This window comes from Mobula hypostoma, chromosome 12, assembly GCF_963921235.1.
Source record: "Mobula hypostoma chromosome 12, sMobHyp1.1, whole genome shotgun sequence".
Taxonomy (NCBI): Eukaryota; Metazoa; Chordata; class Chondrichthyes; order Myliobatiformes; family Myliobatidae; genus Mobula; species Mobula hypostoma.
In genome coordinates this window covers 43,226,178-43,248,222 of record NC_086108.1, presented here as the reverse complement: position 1 = coordinate 43,248,222, position 22,045 = coordinate 43,226,178, and the positions used below count along the sequence as shown (strand labels likewise).

Here is a 22,045-nt window from a genome sequence, read left to right as displayed (position 1 = left end):
AATAGAGGGCCATAAACTGACATGGTGAAATGGAAGTAGAATTAAAATGGGTGGCCACTGGGTTATCCCACCTTTGTTGCAAATGGAGCGAAGATGCTCAACAAAACAGACCCCAATTTACGTCCAGTCTCACTGGATACAGTAGATGTTCCTGCCAAACTCGCAGGTGAAGTGTTGTCTCCCCAGGAGTAATTATTTGGGTACTGAATGATGGTGAGGGAGGAGGTGAAAGGAAAGGTTTAGCACTTGTGCTGCCTATGGGGATAAATGCCAGGATGGAGGTAAGTGGGGAGGGGCGAGTGGACAAGGGAGTTACATGGACACATGGATAATCTTGGACTCAGTTTCACTTTTGTGACTTTTCCCTGGTATCCCTTGCATTGTAATTTAAACGTTGAATACATTACATGCCAACCTCCATGGTTCCCTGGTCTGGAGAATCGCTAAAAATTCACAACACGCACAGAAAAAAATCGCCATCCTAAATGGGAGCTCCTTCATTGTGGTATTCAGCCTGTGCTCTGTCCACTCTTCAAATTCTGGATCTCTCCGTGTGGGTACATCCTCTCAGCCTCTATCACATCAAGTTCAAAGTAAATTTATAATCAAAGTGTGTTAACCATACAAAACCTTGAGATTCATTTTCTTGCAGGGACCCACAGGAAAGCAAAGAAATGCAATAGAATCGACACAAAAAAACCCCAAATAAAACATGAATAACTGCACATAACAAAGATTGACACAAACATCCAATGTGCAAAAAAGGACACATCAGGTAAATAATTTTTAAAATGTAAGCAAATAATTGAGAACATAAGCTGCAGAGTCCCCAAATCGGAATCATATGTTTCAATATGACTGTTTATCAAAACTCCATTGAGTATAGACTCAAATTTTCCTCTGGATAGACCCTTCATCTCAAGAGTCAACCTAGCCAATCTTGCCTGAATTGCCTCCAATCCAAGTATATTTTTTCTTAAGTAAGGGGACCAAAACTTTATGGTGTACACCACATGTGATGATGATTTTTATCAAAGCCTTGTGGAGGTGTAATAAGATCTCCACACTTTTCTACTCCAATGGCCATGTAATAAAGGGCAGCATTTAGTTTTCCATGGATTAGCTGCCTATGCTAACATTGTCATGTAATCTTATGATTAAAGTAGAGCATTCATGAGTGAAATTACAAAGAGCTTTCCAGCATGGCCATCGAAATTTGGGACTTCTGCAACAAGCTCTGGTTGTTAATTGAAGCTTTGAAGATATTTGGTCAGAATATCTACTGATAATTATGCAGGCAGGACTTAAATGCAAATGTCAAAATCTAACTGAATGGCTTATACTTTCTGAGGTTCCAATAAAAGATCACAGATAGTGAAGTTACTGTCACCTGAATGCTGGCAGGTTTACATTTTGAAGATTGCTCAGTATGGCTGCATCTTTATATGGTTTCCTTGTATGCTGTGATCAAGGCCATTGGCTAGAGGGTCACTCTGCTCTTTAAAAATTGGCTTGATCGCAGTGGATGTTTTTGCCTTGATCATCGAATGATAACTTAAAATTTGTCATTGGAAATGTTAACACTTTTGTGAGTGTGTTTGAATGTTCTGATTTGGAAGTGTTATACTGAATCTCAGATTTCCATGCAACTTGTGATTAGTAGATATATCGTGGTCATGTGTCCTAATTTTTAGATGAGTTCTTTGCATAGATTTGCATCAGAATATTACTGATTTTCCTTCCCAATGAAACCCCAGTTTATGTTCAATAGTATGAATTTCTCATTTACCACAATGATTAACAAGGTGAGTGCTTTTAAAATTGATTCATACTTCAGATAACGGCCTATTTCCGACACAGGAAAAGCTTCCATTGCATAACTCCATGACAACTGTTTATGCGAGGTCAAGAGGGGTTTTGACAGGGTAGATGCAGAAAATAGATTTCCCATTTTGGACAACTTGGAATTGGTATTCATGTTTAAAAATGATGGGACTACCCATTGAAGGGGCAAGGTTTTTTCCCCTGAGTTTCGTATCTTTTTGAAACCATTTGACAAGGGGCAATAGAAGCAGAGACTGAATATTTGTAAGCTTGTGACTGTGAGATCATCAGCACTGTTCCCTCTAAGCAGTGTGGGTGCTCGGCCGTGCAGTATCTGAAATGCTCCTGTGCATATAACCTTTGTTGCTGTGCAGCTGGAATTTTGAAGGTAATTTTGAAATCTATGTTAATATAATTGTAAAATACCTTATTGTTAATAAATATATCCATAAATTTTCTAAATAATAAATGTAACACTACCTTTGAAACATTTTAGACCGTCAATGTATTTACATTGTCAATGTTTCAAGTTACAACACTGTAACACATTGTAACAATAAACACTGAATGGAAATCAGTAGCTCATTATTAATAAACAATGCCAGCCCATTAAACACTGCACCATCCAGTCAAAACATTTTACTTTTGCTATTGTACCCGTCTTCCTGTTTTGACTGCTTGACATAGTTTTCTTGTGTTCTGAGTTATGGTGTTTGTTTGATGTGCACATAACAAAAAAAAACCTTTAAAGTGCCAAGTTGTGTAAAAAGTTAATGCTCAGAGCGCTGGTTGATCTGGACAGCTCCAAGAGTAATTAGAGGGAACATTGGCCGTCAGGGTTAGGGGAAATGCAGAGTTGAGGTTACAACCAAATCAGCCATTATTTTATTGAATGGTGCAGCAGGCTTAAGAGGGCAAGTGGCTGGTTCGTGCCCCTAAATTATTTTTTTGTAAAACCTGACTACGTGTAGAAAATAATGTAGACTTGAGGTTTTGGACTGAATAATATATTGCTGAGGACGTAAATTTTGTTAACATCATGTCTCTTCGAAGAACCAATATTTCATGGAGAAATCCCTTGAGCCCAGGTAATAAATCAAAAAGGTAAATGAAAATAGTGTAAATCAAAATATGTTGATTAAGACTAATTACAAAATTATTAACATGGTTCTAGCTGTTCTCTAATAGTGTTTACATTTTGGACATGTGATGGTAAACCTGGTTTCCTTTGCTGACCTTTATTAACTTTCTAATCTAGAATGCAACAAGAAGAAAACAGGCAAACCACATTTTTGTGGCAGTCTGAGAAATTGTTCTAGAAATCAGTGTTTCCATTGCTGATTGAAGTGTCTAATACAAATAATTATTATTAATGTTATAGTGAAATTTTAACAGTAAGTATTAATACACAAGTCACTATTTCGGCAATGCATGTCCAACAAGGCATTACATCGTATTGTCAATTTATCCATTTTCTAAGTATACCAAATGACAACTGAATGTATTCTTATTTGTGTTACGGTGTTTGCTATGCAGATAACATCTGCTTAGTTGCAATGAACTGTATAAATATTTATACCGATGTTGTGTGGAGATTTCATTTTATTTTATTCTCCATTATCCTAAGGTGTTTTACTCATTTTTCAGACAATATATGTGAATGGCCAATGTTCAAATAGAAAAACCCTAACCCTGATACAAATAACTTTAATAATGGCATTGATTTTCCCAGTCATGGCTTTGTTGCCACCTACTGCAATCCAAATTTAGAAGTGCTTATATATGCCAGTACTTGTGATCTTCAAGATCAGCTAAATACAACTTTTGATCTCTTTTTACTATTGGCTACCATGCGTAATTGCACTTAAGTGCTGAGCCCAGGACAGGTCCTTTGAAATGATAACACCAAGGAATTTAAAATTGCTGACCCTCTCCACCTCTGATCCTCTGATGAGGACTGGCTCATGGACCTCTGGTTTCTATCTCCTGAAGTCAATAATCAGCTCCTTGGTCTTGCTGATACTGAGTGTGAGGTTGTTATGCACCACTTAGCGGGATCTATATGTTGATTCGTAACCACCTTTGATCCAGCCAATGACACGAGCCATTTTTAAATTGCCTGATGAGCTAATTACAATTTACTAAAATGTGGCGATTTTATGTGTTTTTTTTTGTGTGCCTAGAGTTGGAAGAGGCAAGGGAGTTCCTTAATATTTTGCTTCAGTGTTCGCCAGTGAGAGGGACCTTGACAAATGGGGACAGCATAAAACATGCTGTTACGCAGGAACCTGTTGACATTAAGAAACATGATGTGCTGGAACTTTTGAAAAACATTAAGAAACATAAATCCCCAGAGCCAGACCGTCTATAATCCAGGTTACTATGGGAAGTGAGGGAATAGATCACTGTGCCTTTGACAATAATCTTTGCTACAACCTGAACACAGGAGCAGTACCAGAAGATAGGAGATTGACAAATGTTATTGCTTGTTCAAGAAAGTTAATAGACATAATCTTGAGAATTATAGATCAGTGAGTCTTATTAAATGGTGGGTAAACTTGAAGAGGATTTTTATGTTCAGAATTTATGAGCATTTGGAAACACATAGTCGGCTTAAAGAGAGTCAACATGCCTTTGTGAGGGGCAAGTCATGCCTCACAAGCTTAATTGAGTTATTTGAGGAAGTGACAAAACAAGTTGAAGCTAGAGCAGTAAGTGCGAGGTATATGGATTTTAGTAAGGTGTTTGATAAGGTTCCTCAGGGTAGACTCATTCAGAAAGTCAGGAAGCATGGGATCCAGGGAAATTTCGCTGCATGGATTTAGAATTGGCTGGACCATAAAAGACAGAGGGGTGTACTAGATGGAGCATATACTGCCTAAGGGTTGGTGACCTGTGATCTACAGGGACCTGTTCTGGGACCCCTGATCTTTATGATTTTTATAAATGACTTGGATCATGGTCAATCCATTTTTCTCTCAATCCCATTCTGCCTTCTCATAATCTTTCATGCCCTGACTTATCAAGAATCTCTTAACCTCTGCCTGGTCTCCACAGCCACCAGTGGCAATGAATTCCACAGATTTACCACCCTTGGGCTAAAGATTTCTGTTCTAAATGGACGTCCCTCTATTCTGAGTTTGGGCCTTCTGATCCTAGACCCACTCACTATAGGAAACAACCACTCCTCATCCCCTCTACCTAGGCCTTTCAACATTTGATAAGTTTCAATGAGATCCCCCACCGCCAATTCTTCTATATTCCAGCTACTACAGGCCTAGAGCAGCCAAACGCTCCTCATGTGATAAGCCTTTCATCCCAGAATCATTTTCCTAAACCTGCATGTTTGTGTTTCTGGTGCATGAACTGTATGGTCTTGCACTGTCAGTGATCGTGTTTCCAGGACTGTGGTGATGTTGCATCTTCTCAGTCCTCTTGGAAGTCTTTTTGTGTCATGATTCAGAACAGTGCCTGGTGTGGCTGTTGGGGTTGGACATGCAAACCATACAACCTGTCCAAGGCTGATCAGTGGTGCAGGAGTCAGTACAGGCAATTAGACTCTCCATCGACTTCAATAGCTGAGGAACTTCTGCAACCCAGCAGCAGCTGAGAACTAAGTGGAGGAGTTTAAACCCACCAGGCTTAAGTTGAGTTCAACGTGACTGGCAACTCCTGCGATGCTGCTAGTGCTAATCTGTATCGGTCTCTGCTGTTCCTTTAGATTCACCAACTGTGTGGAGAGGGGGAGCCTGCTGCATGGGCAACAGCTTGCTCTTGTTATCATACTGGCTTGCGTTTTGACTATACGTAGACTGCTAGGACGTCAACTCCAACAAAAGGAGGGCCTCTCTATACATTTACACTTATAACTACACTATTCATAGAATAGAACCTTAACAGACTTTGCATCTAACTCTACACTGGTATGAGAAGCGTTAAACAGGTTTTTGGATTCATTTATTGTCATATGCATGAAATCCCTTACTCCCGTGAAGCTCACAGTCGGTATATGTGGTAATATTAGAAACATAAACCTACAGCACAATACAGGCCCTTTGGCCCACAAAGTTGTGCCAAACATGTCCTTACCTTAGAAATTACCTAGGGTTACCCTTACTCCTCTTTTTCTAAGCTCCGTGTACCTATCCAGGAGTCTCTTAAAAGACCCTATTGCTTCCGCCTCCACCACTGCCACTGGCAGCCCATTCCATGTTCTCACCACTCTCTGTGTAGTAAAAAAAAACAACAACAACTTACCCCTGACATCTCTGTACCTACTTCCAAGAACCTTAAAACTGTGTCCTCTCGTGCGAGCCATTTCAGCCCTGGGAAAAAGCCTCTGACTATCCACATGATCAGTGCCTCTCATCATCTTGTACACCTCTATCAGGTCACCTCTGATCCTCCGTTGCTCCAAGGAGAAAAGGCTGAGTTCATTCAACCTGTTCTCATAAGGCATGCTCCCCAATCCAGGCAACATCCTTGTAAATCTCCTCTGCACCCTTTTTATGGTTTCTAAATTCTTCCTGTAGTGAGGCGACCAGAATTGAGCACAGTACTCCAAGTGGTGTCTGACCAGGATCCTATACAGCTGCAACATTACCTCTCGGCTCTTAAACTCAATCCCACGATTGATGAAGGCCAATGCACTGTATGCCTTCTTAACCACAGAGGCAACCTGTGCAGCAGCTTTAAGTGTCCTATGGACTAGGACCCTAAGATCCCTCTGATCCTCCACACTGCCAAGAGTATTGCCATTAATGCTGTATTCTGCCATCATATTTGACCTACCAAACTGAACCACCTCACACTTATCTGGGTTGAACTTCATCTGCTACTTCTCGGCCCAGTTTTGCATCCTATCAATGTCCCGCTGTAACCTCTGACAGCCCTCCACACTTTCCACAACACCCCCCCCCCCCACCTTTTGTATCATGAGCAAATTTACTAACCCATCCCTGCACTTCCTCATCCAGGTCATTTATAAAAATCACGAAGATTAGGGTTCCCAGAACAGATCCCTGAGGCACACCATTGGTCACTGACCTCCAGGCAGAATATGACCTGTCTACAACCACTATTTGCCTTCTGTGGGCAAGCCAGTTCTGGATCCACAAAGCAATGTCCCCTGGGACCCCATACCTGCTTACTTTCTCAATAAGCCTTGCATGGGGTACCTTATCAAATGCCTTACTGAAATCCATATGTACTACATTTACGGCTCTACCTTCATCAATATGCTTAGTCACATCCTTAAAAAATTCGATCAGGCTCATAAGGCACGACCTGCCTTTGACAAAGCCATGCTGACTATTCCTATTAATATTATGCCTCTCCAAATGTTCATGAATCCTGCCTCTCAGGATCTTCTCCATCAACTTACCAACCACTGCAGTAAGACTCATTGGTCTATAATTTCCTGGGCTATCTCTACTCCCTTTCTTGAATAAAGGAACCACATCCGCAACCCTCCAATACTCCAGAACCTCTCCCATCCTCATTGATGATGCAAAGATTGTTGCCAGAGGCTCAGCAATCTCCTCCCTCACTTCCCACAGTAGCCTGGGGTACATCCTGTCCAGTCCTGGTGACTTATCCAATTTGATGCTTTTCAAAAGCTCCAGCACATCCTCTTCCTTAATATCTACATGCGCAAGCTTTTCACTCCACTGTAAGTCATCTGTACAATCGCCAAGATCCTTTTCTGTAGTGAAGACTAAAGCAAAGTATTCATTAAGTACCTCCACTATTTCTTCGGGTTCCATGCACACTTTTCCACTGTCACACTTGATTGGTCCTATTCTCTCACATCTTATCCTCTTGGCCTTCTCATGGCCCATTCTGGCTCTCCTAATTTCATTTTTAAGCTCCTTCCTGCTAGCTTTATAATCTTCTAGGTCTCTATTATTACCTAGTTTTTTTAACCTTTCATAAGATTTTCTTTTCTTATTGACTAGATTTAAAACAGCCTTTGCAGACCACAGTTCCTGTACTCTACCATACTTTCCCTGTCTCATTGGAATATAAGTACGCAGAACCCCATGCAAATATCTCCCGAACATTTGCCACATTTCTTCTGTACGTTTCCCTGAGAACGTTTCCAATTTATGCTTCCAAGTTCCTGCCTGATAACTGCATATTTCCCCTTACACCAATTAAACATTTCCCTAACTTGTCTGTTCGTATCCCTCTCCAAAGCTATGGTAAAGGAGATAGAATTGTGATCACTATCTCCAAAATGCTCTCCCACTGGGAGACCTGACACCTGACCAGGTTCATTTCCCAATACTGTACCAGACCAAGTGCAGCCTCTCCTCTTGTAGGCTCACCTACATATTGTGTCAGGGAACCTTCTTGAACACACCTAACGAACTCCACCCCATCTAAACCCCTCACTCTAGGGAAATGCCTATCAATATTTGGGAAATTAAAATCTCCCACCACAACAACCTTGTTATTAGTACTCCTTTCCAGAATCTGTCTCCCTATCTGCTCCTTGATGTCCCTGTTACTATTGGGTGGTCTATATAGAGAAAAAAACACCCAGAAAAGTTATTGACCCCTTTCTATTCCTAACTTCCACTGACAGAGACTCCATAGACAACTCCTTCATAACTTCCTCCTTTTCTGCAGCCGTGACACTATCTCTGATCAACAGGGCCACACCCCCACCTCTTTTGCCTCCCTCCCTGTCCTTTCTGAAACTTCTAAAGCCTGGCACTTGAAGTAGCCATTCCTGCCCCTGCGCCATCCAAGTCTCTGTAATGGCCACAACATCATACTCCAAGTGCTAATCCACGCTCTAAGCTCATCCGCTTTGTTCATAATACTCATTGCATTAAAATAGACACATCTCAAACCATCAGTCTGAGTGTATCCCTTCTCTATCACCTGCCTATCCTCCCTTTCGCACTGACTCCAAGCTTTCTCTATTTGTGAGCCAACCGCCCCTTCCTCCGTCACTTCAGTTCGGTTCCCACCCCTCAGCAATTCTAGTTTAAACTCTCAACAATAGCCTTTGCAAACTCATCCGCCAGGATATTGGTCCCGTTGGGATTCAAGTGCAACCGGCCCTTTTTGTACAGGTCATTCCTGCCCCAGAAGAGGTCCCAATGATCCAGAAATCTGAATCCCTGCCCCTGCTCCAATCCCTCAGTCACGCATTAATCCTCCATCTCATTCTATTCCTATACTCACTATCACGTGGCACAGACAGTAATCCCGAGATTACTATCTTTCAGATCCTGCTTCTCAACTTCCTTCCTAACTCTCTGCAGTCTGTTTTCAGGACTTCCTCTCTTCTCCTACCTATGTCGTTAGTACTAATATGTACCACCTCTGGTTGTTCTCCTTCCCACTTCAGGATATCGTGGACGCGATCAGAAACATCCCGGACCCTGGCACCTGGGAGGTAAACTCCCATCCGAGTTTCTTTCCTGCATCCACAGAATCGCCTGTCTGACCCTTAACTATAGAGTCCCCTATCACTGTTGCCATCCTCTTCCTTTCCCTACCCTTCTGAGCCTCTGTGCCAGAGGCGCGGCCACCGTTGCCTCCCCCAGGTAGGCCGTCTCCCCCAACAGTACCCAAACAGGAGTACTTGTTGTTCAGGGGGACAGCCACTGGGGTACTCTCTAGCATCTGCCTCTTGCCTTTCCCTTTCCTGACTGTTACCCACTTTTCTGTCGCCTGTGGCCCCAGTGTGACTACCTGCGTATAGCTCCTCTGTATCACCTCCTCAGTCTCCCTGACCAGACGAAGGTCATCGAGCTGCATCTCGACACACCTGGTGCAGATGTGGCTGTCCGGGAGGCTGGGAGTCTCCAGGATCTCCCACATCTGACACCGAGCACAGAAAACCGGCTTCACACACAGTCTGTCTGTATTCTACAAAGATAACCTACTTCGCCTCGACCCCTTATCATCTAAGTCCCGTCGAGCCAAAGACTTCCTACTCTGTCTCCCTCTCCTCTACTCCGTCGCCCCCTCTATAGAGCCGTCTTCTTTTTAAACTCTTCCCGCTGTTCTCAGTGGCTGACCTCAACGCGCTTGTGCGGTCGTGCCCCGATCAAACCCGTGAAGAAATAACCGTCACCTTTTAAACTCTTCTCGCTGTTAAACATCACTGCAGATGTTAAATATAACATCTACAGTGATGTGTTTAAAACAACAGTATCCTGCCAAGTATGGTAGTGAAGTTTGACGTCGTGGTAAAAGAAAACCAAAGGGCCACTAATCGAAGAGAAATTAAATGTTTGAGAACACACAGCAGTACCGGAAACGTGATGGGAAAGAGGGAGATTGGTTGGAGGGGGGGAGGAAACTGTTCTTCGGTCTAGTCATCCAGGCTTCCAAACTTCTGTATCTTCTCCCAGAAGATAGAAGGAACAGAAAGGAATGACCAGGGTAACAGCTACCTTTGATGGTACTGTCAGCCTTCCAGATACAACGCACAATGATGATGGGAGAAGTGATGAGCCTATGATTTGGGCAGTGCTTGTCACTCTCTCTAAGTAATCAGATATATCTTGGGGGTCAAACACTAGAGAGTGAATGTCAGAACAACGGGCCGAATTATTCTTTGAACTGTTTGCTGAGTGAGCGGCGGCCGGGCTGTTGGAAAGAAATACTGTAATTTACGGCTTTCAGACTGCCCCGATCAATTCCTATGAGTCGTGGTCTCTCAGACTGAATCCAAATGTTCCTCCTTCCTGAGTGAAGTCCCGGCTATTCCAGGAATGTGCACGAAGGTTGATCACACACGAGTGCCCAGGTTGGGACTCTGGAGAACTACAAAGGGTTAACTAATCCCTGTTTATAAATATACATCGCGACAGGAATTTACACCGGCTCAGTTAGCGGACTGCCCAGTGGTGCCTCCTTATCTCTGCGGCGGTGCAATGGAAAGCCGCGGCTTCCGCGAGCCTGAACGACCGAAATGTATGAGTTTCCCGGGCTTCTGTCTTCCAAAAGCCCGGAGTGCCCAGATTTCCAAAAGATGGGGTTCAGCTCTTGCGGGGAGCGAGATCGAACGACAGCAAACAAGACTCCCGAGTAAAAGGGAGAAGGAGAAGAAACGAGAGAAGGACCGTCAGCGCTCGAAGCCCAGCACCGGCAGTACCAGGCTAGACCGTCCCACAGAGAACACCTACGTGCCCCGGCCGGCCAAAACCTTCTCAGCGCAAGAAGCGAGGGCCGCCATTCGCTCGGTTCTGGAGAGCAGACTGAACGGTGCCAAGTACGAGCCCAGGGGCTCGGCGCTGGCAGCCGTGGAACTGGCCGAGTGTGTGAAGAAGGCGGTGAAAGCCTTGGGTTACGAGAGGTACAAGATCGTATGCTACCTGGTGCTTGGGGGGACACGAACTTCCGACCTATCATGTTCAAGCAGAGGGGTCTGGAGTCCAACCGTGGACACATACGCGGAATTTTGCTTCCAGAACGATTCGCTCTTCGCACTCTGTCTGGTGTTTGCTTTGTACCACGAATAATATTCCACAAACTCCTGTCAATCTATGGTACTGTACTCTGGTGAAATGGTAGGGAAGAAAATCTTACGTCCGAATCCTGAAAAAAGGAACTTTTATGGACTTATTCATTCGACTTTCCCATGGTCGCCTGCAAGCTTGTAAAATTTAACAGCGAGAGACGCGTATTTGAATAGACACAGAGGGACTGTCATAGAAGCTGAAGATTGAATAGCAAAAGTGAAGCACCCAGCAACTAGGGGCGTTATCAAAGTCAACTCTAGTCTATTGTCATAGGGACAAGTACAGGTGTGCACAGGTGCAAAGAGAAGTTGACTTGCAGCACCATCACAGGCACATAGCTTCAGATAAGCGGCAGTCACAAGAAAACCATAGATTATACACTACCTTTGCAGGGGGAAAACCATATAGATTATACACTACCTTTGCAGGGGGAAAACCATAGATTATACACTACTTTTGCGGGGGGGGGGGAACCATAGATTATACACTACTTTTACAGGGGGAAAACGCAATTAGAACAAATAAAACGTCCAGTTAAGTGCAAAATGATCAGAGTGGTCTTAGTGTTATTAAACTAGTGGTGGTTAGCGTTTTCCCGGTTGTTTCAAGAACCGAGTGCTTGAAGCGATGTTGTTATTCTTGAACCTGTTGGAATTTCGGGCTTCCGCGCCTCCGGACCGATGGTAAAAGGTGGCACAGACCCATAAGGAGGGGCCTTTGACGATAGATGTTGCCTGCTTAAGGCAGTGCCTACTTGTTGATGCACCGGGGGGGGGGGGGGAGTGATGTGCCCGTGAATGCGCTGCTCTCTGTATCTTCTTTACATTCCCACGCATTCGAATGACCGTACAACATTAGGACGCAACCTGTCAGGATACGTTAAATAGTGCATCTGCAGGAGTTTATCCGGGGCTCAGAAAGCAATCATAGTTACATCTTGCATTTATTATTTACGTAATTTAAATGGTTTTTTTTACATTGAAGAGCTAAATTCACCCCAACATCTCACCTCCTTTCAAGATTTACCTACAAACAAAAAAAAATTCGAAAGCCAGCCTTGGTTTATATATAGTTTTCGTAAATTGTGTTGTATTTCATTAGTTTTCTGTAAATGTCTCCAAGAAAATGAATCTCAATATAGTAAATGGTGACGTACTTCGTTAATAAATTAACAAGTCTACTTTTGAACGCCTACACTGTATTACGTATCCATGTGAATCGCGTGAGCGGTCTATGATTTGCGGTCTACATGATTTCCTCTTCAGATCTGCCCAACCCCACAGTCCCCCACTTCTGAACGGGCTTCTGCCCAGAGGAATGTTGTTGCTTAGAAAGTAGCTACTGCCCCGAATCTCGTGCCGTCAACCGGGCAGGAAAATTGGCAAAAACGCGCTCTACGCTCCTTCTGTGACATCTCCAGCGTGTTCCGTGATCAAACGAAAACGGTGGAGGGCCTGTAGAACCCTCGGCGGCCTTCTGATTTACAGATGTTTCTTACTGAACAGTTTAAACTGAAACGGCAACTGGAGCGGCACAGTAGCATTTCACATACCGGGTAGGTTGAATGGTCATTGTTAATTGTCCCGCGATTAAATCGGGAATCGTTGGGCGGCGTGACAGCGCTGTATCTCAATAATTAAAACAAAACTCCGGAACTTTTAAACAGGGTAATTAATTAATGTTGCTTTGTCTCGAACCTGCTTAGTCATATGTTAGGGTGAGAATTCTCACATTAACGGCCAAATAAGCGATTATTTTGTTCTGTTTTGTTCACTGATTATTCTGTACGTTATCTTGTTTACGTGTTCCTGTTTCGTCCTTCCACCAAGCACAGTGCATGTTGAAAGAAAGGGCATAATAATTAATGTGGGTCTTCCTAACCCAACCTCTTATATATCCTATTCCTTTTAAAAATGCATATGTTGCGCGTTGACTTGACAGGTGAATGGACAAAAAATGTTTACAGACATGGGCCAAATGCAGGCAAATGGGACTAACTTGGATAGACATCTTGGTGTGCATGGACGAGTTGAGCTGAAGGACCTGGTTCCGCATTATGACTGATGTTGTTAGTTTTAATAAATAGTTTTTATTTAAAGAAGTTCTCATTATCAGGTTAATTACTGTAGTACTGACGTTTCTTTAACTACAGAATTGACTTACATAGAACAGAAATTTACAGCATATTACAGGCCCTTTGGCCCACAATGTTGTGCAGACCATGTAACCTACTCTAGAAATCGCCTAGAATTTCCCTAGTGCATAGCCCTCTGTTTTTCTAAGCTCCATGTACCTATCTAAGAGGTCTTAAAAGACCCTGTTATATCCGCCTCTACCACAGCTACCTGCAGTGCATTCCACGCACCCACCACTCTGTGTGGAAAAACTTACCCTGACATCCCTTCAGTACCTATTTCCAAGCACCTTAAAACTATGCTCCCTGGGTTAGCCATTTCAGCCCTGGGAAAAAGCCTCTGACTATCCACACGATCAATGCCTTGCATCATCTTGTACACCTCTATCAGGTCACTTCTTATCCTCCGTCGCTCCAAGGAGAAAAGGCCAAGTTCACTCAACCTATTCTCATAAGGCCTGCTCTCCAACCCAGGCAACATCCTTGTAAATCTCCTCTGCACTCTCTCTATAGTATCCACATCCTTCCTGTAGTGAGGTGATCAGAAGTGAACATAGTACTCCAAGTGGGGTCTATCCAAGCTCGTATATAGCTGTAACATTACCTCAGGGTACTTGAACTCAATCCCACAGTAGATGGATGCCAACACACCACACACCACCTTAACAACACTGTCAACCTGTGCAGCAGCTTTGAGTGTCCTATGGACACGGACCCCAAGATATCTCAGATCCTCCACACTGCCAAGAGTCTTACCATTAATATTATATTCTGTCTTCAAATTTAACCTATCAAAATGAACCACTTCGCACTTATCTGGGTTGAAGTCCATCCGCCACTTCTCAGCCCAGTTCTCATCCTATCGATGTCCCACTGTAACCCCTGACAACCCTCCAGACTATCCACAACACCCCCAGCCTTTGTGTCATCAGCAAACTTACTAACGCACCCTTCTATTTCTCATCCAGGTCATTTATAAAAATCACAAAGAGGAGGGGTCCCAGAACAGATCCCTGCAGAACACCACTGGTCACTGACCTCCATGCAGAATACGAACCATCTACAACTACATTTTGCCTTCTGTGAACAAGCCAATTCTGGATCCACAAAACAAGGTCTCCTTGGATCCCATGCCTCCTTACTTTCTGAAGGAGCCTTGGATGGGGCATCTTATCAAATGCCTTACTGAAATCCATATGTACTACATCCACAGCTGTACCTTCATCGATGTGTCTTGTTAAATCCTCAAAGAATTCAATCAGTCTCATAAGGCATGACCTACCCTTGACAAGGCCATGCTGACTATCCCGAATCAGATTATGTGATTTCCAGTATATAAACATTTTAATCTATATCACAAACAAGAGAAAATCTGCAGATCTGGAAACCCAAGCAAAACACTCACAAAATGCTGGAGGAACTCAGTCCTGTCGAAACGAAACATCGACTGTATTTTTTTTTCCATAGATGCTGCCTGGCCTGCTGAGTTCCTGTAGCATTTTGTGTGTGTTATTTTAATCTATGTGCATTTATTAAGGGGAGAAATTTTACACATTAGTGAGCAATGTTACACGACATTTGGAGGATTCATAGAATATAGATTATAGAAATCTACAGCACATTACAGACCCTTTGGCCCACAATGTTGTGCGGACCATGTAACCTACTCCAGAGACTGCCTAGAATTTCCCTAGCATATATTTTGCAAAGTTCCATGTACCTATCTATGAGGCTCTTAAAAGACCCTATTGTATCCGCCTCCACCACAACCACCAGCAGTGCATTCCATGCACCCACCACTCTCTGTGTGAAAAACTTCCCATTGACATTCCCCTTGTACCTACTTCCAAGCACCTTAAAGCTATGCCCTCTCTTTTTAACCATTTCAGCCCCGGGAAAAAGCCTCTGGCTATCTACACAATCAATGTCCCTCATCACCTTATACACCTCAATCAGGTCACCTCTCACCCTCTGTCGCTCCAAGGAGAAAAAGCCAAATACACTCAACCTACTCTCATAAGGTACACCATCCAATCCAGGCAACATCCTTGTAAATCTCCTCTGCACTCTCTCTATGGGCTCCACATCCTTCCTGTAATGAGGTGACCAAGTGGAGTCTGACCAAGGTCTTGTATAGCTGCAACATTTCCTCATGGATCTTGAACTCAATCCCACAGAGATCGTTATGTAAATCAACAGTTAACATTGATTTAACATAAGCGCATAGAAACTGGATGTAGATAAAACCCTATGTTGAACACTTATGAAGTGGTGGGTGAATCAAGCATTCAACAGTAGACTAACTGTTTAGTGGGAACATCGAGTTGGATACTTATTGGTTACTAAATGTGATTGAAGCAACTAGTCTTCAATGCTTTATTCGTTGGACAATAACTCCCTCCTTGCACACTGAATCCTATAGGTAGGCAAAATTAGTAAAATCAGATAAATTTGAGATTGAATCTGGCCTTTCTACTTTAGATACTTACTGTTTGTTATTAAGTTCTCTAAATAAATCATTCCTAAATAAACTTGCAATCTTTCCTATTCCATTTCCCATATTAGCTCACGGTGTAGATGTTAAATTATTATGTAACGGAGTGATGCACAGTTAACTTGCCAGCTACTGACTTCGAAATTAGTTTGTTGATTCAAGGTGAGCATAGGCAAAGTAGCTGGATGCTGAGCTAGAAATGTATTTGGAGGAGGTGGAAATGGAAGGGTATCTGCTGTCTCTTATGTCACCTTCTGGAGTTTGATATCTTTTGCTTAAAAATCGTAGAAACTAAGTAAAAGCAAACCGCAGCAAAATGAAGAAAAGATCCACTATCACCTTCCTAAAGAAAACTAGGAATGTGTATATAAACTCTGACCTCGCAGACTCTGCCTTCTCACTAAGAACTACAGTATTTTAAAAAAAAAGATACCTATGATGTGGGACATCATCAAGATTTACCAGGTGAGGTATGAGAGCTTAAATGCCTCTAAACTATGAGTTTGAAGAAAGACTGAATGGTGCAACACACATACACTCTGTGGCCACTTTATTAGGTACACGTGTTTATTAATGCAAGTATCTAATCAATCATTTGTGTGGCAGCAACTCAGTACATAAAAGCATGCAGGCGTGGTCAAGAGGTTCAGTTGTTATTGACACCAAAAATCAGAATGGGTAAGAACTATGACCTAAGTGACTTTCACGTGAATTGACTGTTGGTGCCAGACAGGGGTGGTTTACACATACCATTTAATAAGTACTGCTCAGTAAGAAGTATACAGTTTTGGATACTGTTGTGGAGGACAACCTCCCAGGGGAATACCACGGAGACCAGGTTACTGGCACTGAGCATAGGTTTCTGGTGCAGAAGAGAATGAGGTAGAAGAAGGGAACGGTAGTGATGGCGGACTCAAGAGTCAGAGGAACAAACAAGAGATTCTGTGGACATGAATGAGACACCCAGATGGTATGTTGCCTCCCAGGTGCATTTTGAAGAGGGAGAGAGAGTTTCCAGATGTCTTGGTACATATTGGTACCAATAACATAGGAAGGAAAAGCAATGAGGTCCAGAAGAGTGAATTTAGAGAGCTATATAGAAAGCTCGGCCAGGGCCGTGGTCGAGTGGTCGGCGACTTGGGCCAGCTCCCCCACCGGACTTAGTCTGGTGAGGAGGGTGTGAGGACACCCAGCAGGACTAAAAAGAAACAAGACCTGACAAAGGGTGGATGAGCTCCTTGTGAGCCAATGACCATCTTCTGTGGAAGAGATTGAAGCCTTACCACATATCTACGAATCGTATGCTATGCACTTAGTTAGAAGAGACATGATGAACTTGGGTGCTGCACCATGTGCCTGGACCTGCCCAAGGCCTCCGCCTAAGGAAGGGCCGAGCTTGAAGAAGCGGCCGCAACTGGAGGCCGACACGGCCCTGGGTTCGAGTTCGGCAGGGGTGGTGGTGGGCGGTGCCAAGGCAGCCAGCGAGAACAAGCTGGAGGAGAGGCTGTACTCACTGCTGTCACAAGATCGAAGAAGATGGATGTGCATAGCCACCAACCCCGGATTCGGGACGGCACCCACTGACCGATAGAAAGCTGAGAAGCAGGACCTCCAGGGTAGTAATTTCTGGATTGCTACTTGTGCCATGCATAATGAGGGTAGAAACAGGATAATCTGGCAGATAAATGTGTAGCTGAGAAGCTGGTGCAGGGGGCAGGGCTTCAGGTTCTTTGATCACTGGGATTTCTTTTGGGGGAGGTATGACTTGTACAAAAGAGGTGGGTTGCACCTGGACCAATATTCTTGTGGTCAGGCTTGTTAGGGCTGTTGGGAAGGGTTTAAACTAATTTGGCAGGGGAGTGGGAACCGGAGTGAAGGGAGTCAGGATAGGATGGATGGTAAAAAAGCAAAGATAGCATATAGTCTGACTGTCAGGAAGGACAGGCAGATGATAGGACAAAGTTGCAGCCAGCAGGGTGAATATCAGTGCATTAGGGATGCAGGATCAAAAAAGGTAGCAAATATAGTACTCAAAGTGTTAAATCTCAATGCACGGAGTATAAGAAATAATCTTGTTGCACTACTAGATATTGTCAAGTATGATGTGTGGCCACCACTGAATCAAGGATGGTTGTAAATGGGATCTGAATGTCCAAGGTTGTATCAGAGCGATATGAATGTAGGCAGAGGGGTTTGTGTGGCTCTGCTGGTAAAGAATGACATCAAATCAGTACAAAGATGTGACATAGGATTGGAAGATGTTGAATCCTTGTGCGTTGAGTTAAGAAACTGCAAGGGTAAAAAGATCCTGATGGCAGATATACAGACCTTCCAACAGTAGCTGGGATGTGGACCACAAATTACAATAGGAAATAGAAAAGGCGTGTCAAAAGGGCAATGCTATGATAGTTGGGAAATTTTAACGTGCAAGTCGATTGGGAAAATCAAGTTGGTAATGTATGTCAGGAGAGTGAGTTTGGAGAATGCAGAGGAGATGGCTTTTTAGAGCAATTTGTCATTGATCCTACCAGGGGATCAGCTATACTGGATTGGGTCTTACGTAAAGAATAGTTCGTGATTAGGGAGCTTAAGGTAAAAGAACCCTTAGGAGACAGTGATCACAATATGACTGAGTTCAACTTGAAATTTGATAGGGAGAAAGTAAAGTCTGATGTAGCAGTATTTCAGTGGAGTGAAGGAAATTACAGTGGTATGAGAGAGGAGCTGGCCAAAGTAAATTGGAAGGAGATGCTGGCAGTGATGACAGCAAAGCAGAAATGGTATGAGTTTCTGGGAAAAATGAGGAAGGTGCAGGATAGATGTATTCCAAAAATGAAGGAATACTCAAATGGCAAAATAGTACAACCATGACTGACAAAAGAAGTCAAAACTAATGTAAAAGCAAGAGAGAGATCATACAATAATGCAAAAATTAGCAGGAAGCAAGAGAATTGGGTAGCTTTTAAAAACCTACAGAGAGCAACTAGAAGAATCATTAAGAGGGAAATGATGAAATAGGAAAGCACGGTAGCAAACAATATCAAAGTGGATAGTAAAAGCTTTCTCAAGTATGTAAAAAATAAAGGAGAAATGAGAGTCGATATAGGAAGTTAGGAAATGAGGCTGGAGAAATAATAACAGGGGACAAGGAGATGGGAAATTCACTAAATGAGTATTTTGTATCGGTCTTCACAGTGGAAGACACTACCAGTGTGCCAGATGTTGAAGGGTGTGAGGGAAGAGAAGTGGGTGCAGTTACTATTACAAGGGAGAAGGTGCTCAAAATGCTGAAAGACCGAAAGGTACATAAGTCACCCAGACCAGATGACTGAACCCCAGGGTTCTGAAAGAAGTAGCAGTAGATATTATGGATGCATTAGTATTGATCTTTCAACTATCATTGGATTCTGGCACAGTGCCAGAGGACTAGAAAATTGCAAATGTCACTCCACTCTTTAAGAAAGGAGGAAGGCAGCAGAAAGGAAATTATAGACCAATTAGCCTGACCTCAGTGGTTGGGAAGATGCTGGAGTCAGTTGTTAAGGATGAGGTTATGGAGAACTTGGTGACATAGGACAAGATAGGACAAAGCCAGCATGGCCTCCTTAAGGGAATATCTTGCCTGACAAACCTGTTAATCTTTGAGGAGGTTACAAGTAGGATAGACAAGGGGGATGCAGTGGATGTTGTATATTTGGACTTTCAGAAGGCCTTTGACAAGGTGCCACACGTGAGGCTGCTTACTAAATTAAGAGCCCATGGTACTACAGGAAAGTTACAGGCATGGTTAGAGCATTGGTTGATTGGTAGGAGGCAGTGAGTGGGAATAAAAGGATCCATGTCTGGTTGGCTGCCAGTGACTAGTGGTGTTCTACAGGGGTCAGTGCTGGGACTGCTGTATATCAACGATTTAGATAATAGAATAGATGGCTTTGTTGCCAAGTTTGCAGATGATATGAAGATTGGTGGAGAGGTAGGTAGTGTTAAGGAAACAAGAAGGCTGCAGAAGGATTTAGACAGATTAGGAGAATGGACAAGGAAGTGGCAAATGAAATACAACGTTGGAAAATGCATGTTGATGCACTTTGGTAGCAGAAGTAAATGTGCAGACTATCTTCCACATGGAGAGAAAATCCAAAAATCTGAGATGCAAAGGGACTTGGGAGTCCTTGTACCTAACACCCTAAAGGTTGCAGGTTGAGTTGGTGGTTAAGAAGACAAATGCAATGTTAGTATTTATTTCAAGAGGTCCAGAATACAAGAGCAGGGATGTGAAGCTGAGGCTTTATAAGGCACTGGTGAGGCCTCACCTTGAGTATTGTAAACATTTTTGGGCTCCATATCTAAGGAAAGAGGTGCTGGCATTGGAGAGGGTTCAGAGGAGGTTCACAAGCATGATTCCGGGAAGGAAAGGGTTACATAAGAGGATCGTTTGTTGGGTCCGGGGTTACACTCGCTGGAATTTAGAAGGGTGAGGGGGATCTCATTGAAGCCTTTCAAATGCTGGAAGGACTAGACAGAGCTGGGGCATTGTGCATTAAAGAAAACATTAAAAATGATAGGGAAACGCCAGACAGGATTGTGTGAGGAATGTCAGGAAGAGGAGTCAGTAGAACATGTAGTTCTGAATTGCAGGAAGTATGGGATACAGAGAGAGATGACGAGAATTAAACTAAGGGAATTGGGGATGCAGGAATTCACACTAAAAGGGTTGCTGGGCATGGGTGAGAGAGCACAAGTCCGGGTATTTTTTTTTTAGCGTTTTTAAGGGGTACAGGGGTTTTTTATAGAATATGACGAATAAACAGGAATAGGATACTAGGATGGTCAAAGATGGGAGGGTGAAGTGTAGGTTTGTATATATATATATATATATATATATGTGTGTGTGTGTGTGTGTGTGTGTGTGATTGGGTGAAGGGATTTAGAATGTATGTCTAGTGCACATTCTGGAGCAGAGGGTGTCGGTAATGCACCATTAAGCTGCCGTAAAACAAGATACAGACTAGACAGAGTAGATGTGGGAAGGATGTTTCCCATAGCGAGGGAGTCTAGGACAAGAGGGCATAGCCTCACAATATAGTGTCGTCCATTTAAAACAGAGATGCGGAGAAGTTTCTTTAGCCAGAGAGTGGTGAATTTGTGGAATTTGTTACCACAGGCAGCTGTGGAGGCCAGGTCATTGGGTGTATTTAAAGCGAGGTTGATAGGTTCTTGAATGGGCACGGCATCAAAGGCTACGGGGAGAAGGCCGGGGAGCAGGGCTGAGGAGGGGAAAATGGATCAGCCCTGAGTGTATGGCGGAGCAGACTCGACGGGCCAAGTGGCCTAATTCTGCTCCTATGACTTATGAGCATCTCAGAAACTGCTAATTTTCCAGGTTTTTCCACGGACAGCAGTCTAGATTTTTTTTTTAAAAGAACAGTGAGTGGTGGGAAACAAAAAAAATCCAACGAGCGGCAATCCAATGAGAAAGGTCGGAGGAGAATGGCCAGACTATTTCAAACTGACTGGAAGGCGATAGCAGCTCAGATAACCACCCTTTACAACAATGGTTTGCAGAGAAGCATCTCGGAACCCACACGTCGAACCTTGAACCAACAGTAGAAGACCACGAACCAGGTGGTACCCAATAAAGTGGCAACTGAGTGTATACATGTTCACAATAAAACAAAATTAGTCATCGACATTCAGTAACCAAAATGTCGGTTCTAATGTCAATCCTAGGTCCCGGGCGTTGGGCCAGCTGGTCGTCTCTTTATTTGTGTCGTGGGTTAAATTTAGACCAGCATCACATTTCGCCCTTGGATTACCACGTGGAGCTATTCTAATGAGGAGCAACCGGTTGACCGAAGCACGGGTAGGGTTTGAGATTTAATTCCATTGTCTGACTGAGATGGTTTCGGGCTTTTATTTCAAGTACACTCCGTTCCGAAGCAAAACAAAATACAACACGAGCTCTCCCGCACAATTAGTTAAACAGCAGCAGCAGAAGAAAACCAATTTAATGTAGATAACAGCTGAGACCATAGTGAACCAGCCAGCTTCAGTGCACGATCGGGGCTGGGGGAATGAGATCAGCAGATCCCACTTTGGGTGGGTGAG

General features: G+C 43.4%; 2 protein-coding genes across 5 annotated transcripts in view; both read left to right on the top strand.

Moving 5' to 3' along the window:
* Positions 1–275: 275 nt before the first annotated feature.
* Positions 276–16,015, top strand: LOC134354521 (dynein light chain Tctex-type protein 2B). The gene is given in 4 exon segments (XM_063063443.1): positions 276–281; positions 10,546–10,629; positions 10,632–12,867; positions 14,415–16,015. Coding segments are annotated over 3 exon segments (771 nt in total). The 3' UTR covers positions 11,313–12,867; positions 14,415–16,015.
* A 373-nt stretch (positions 16,016–16,388) lies between these two features.
* lrrc39 (leucine rich repeat containing 39) overlaps positions 16,389–22,045 on the top strand; it is a 35,286-nt gene continuing 29,629 nt past the window's right edge. The window contains exons 1-2 of one of the 4 annotated variants that reach the window (XM_063063925.1): positions 16,389–16,405; positions 21,668–21,800. Coding sequence is in view for 1 of the 4 variants with exons in the window: in XM_063063923.1 (XP_062919993.1) it covers positions 22,012–22,040 (29 nt within the window). In the remaining 3 variants the exon portion in view is untranslated. Of the gene's footprint in view, positions 16,406–21,545; positions 21,563–21,667; positions 21,801–21,894; positions 22,041–22,045 lie in introns of those variants that run through there. The other 3 variants (XM_063063924.1, XM_063063923.1, XM_063063927.1) reach the window with 3 other exon arrangements.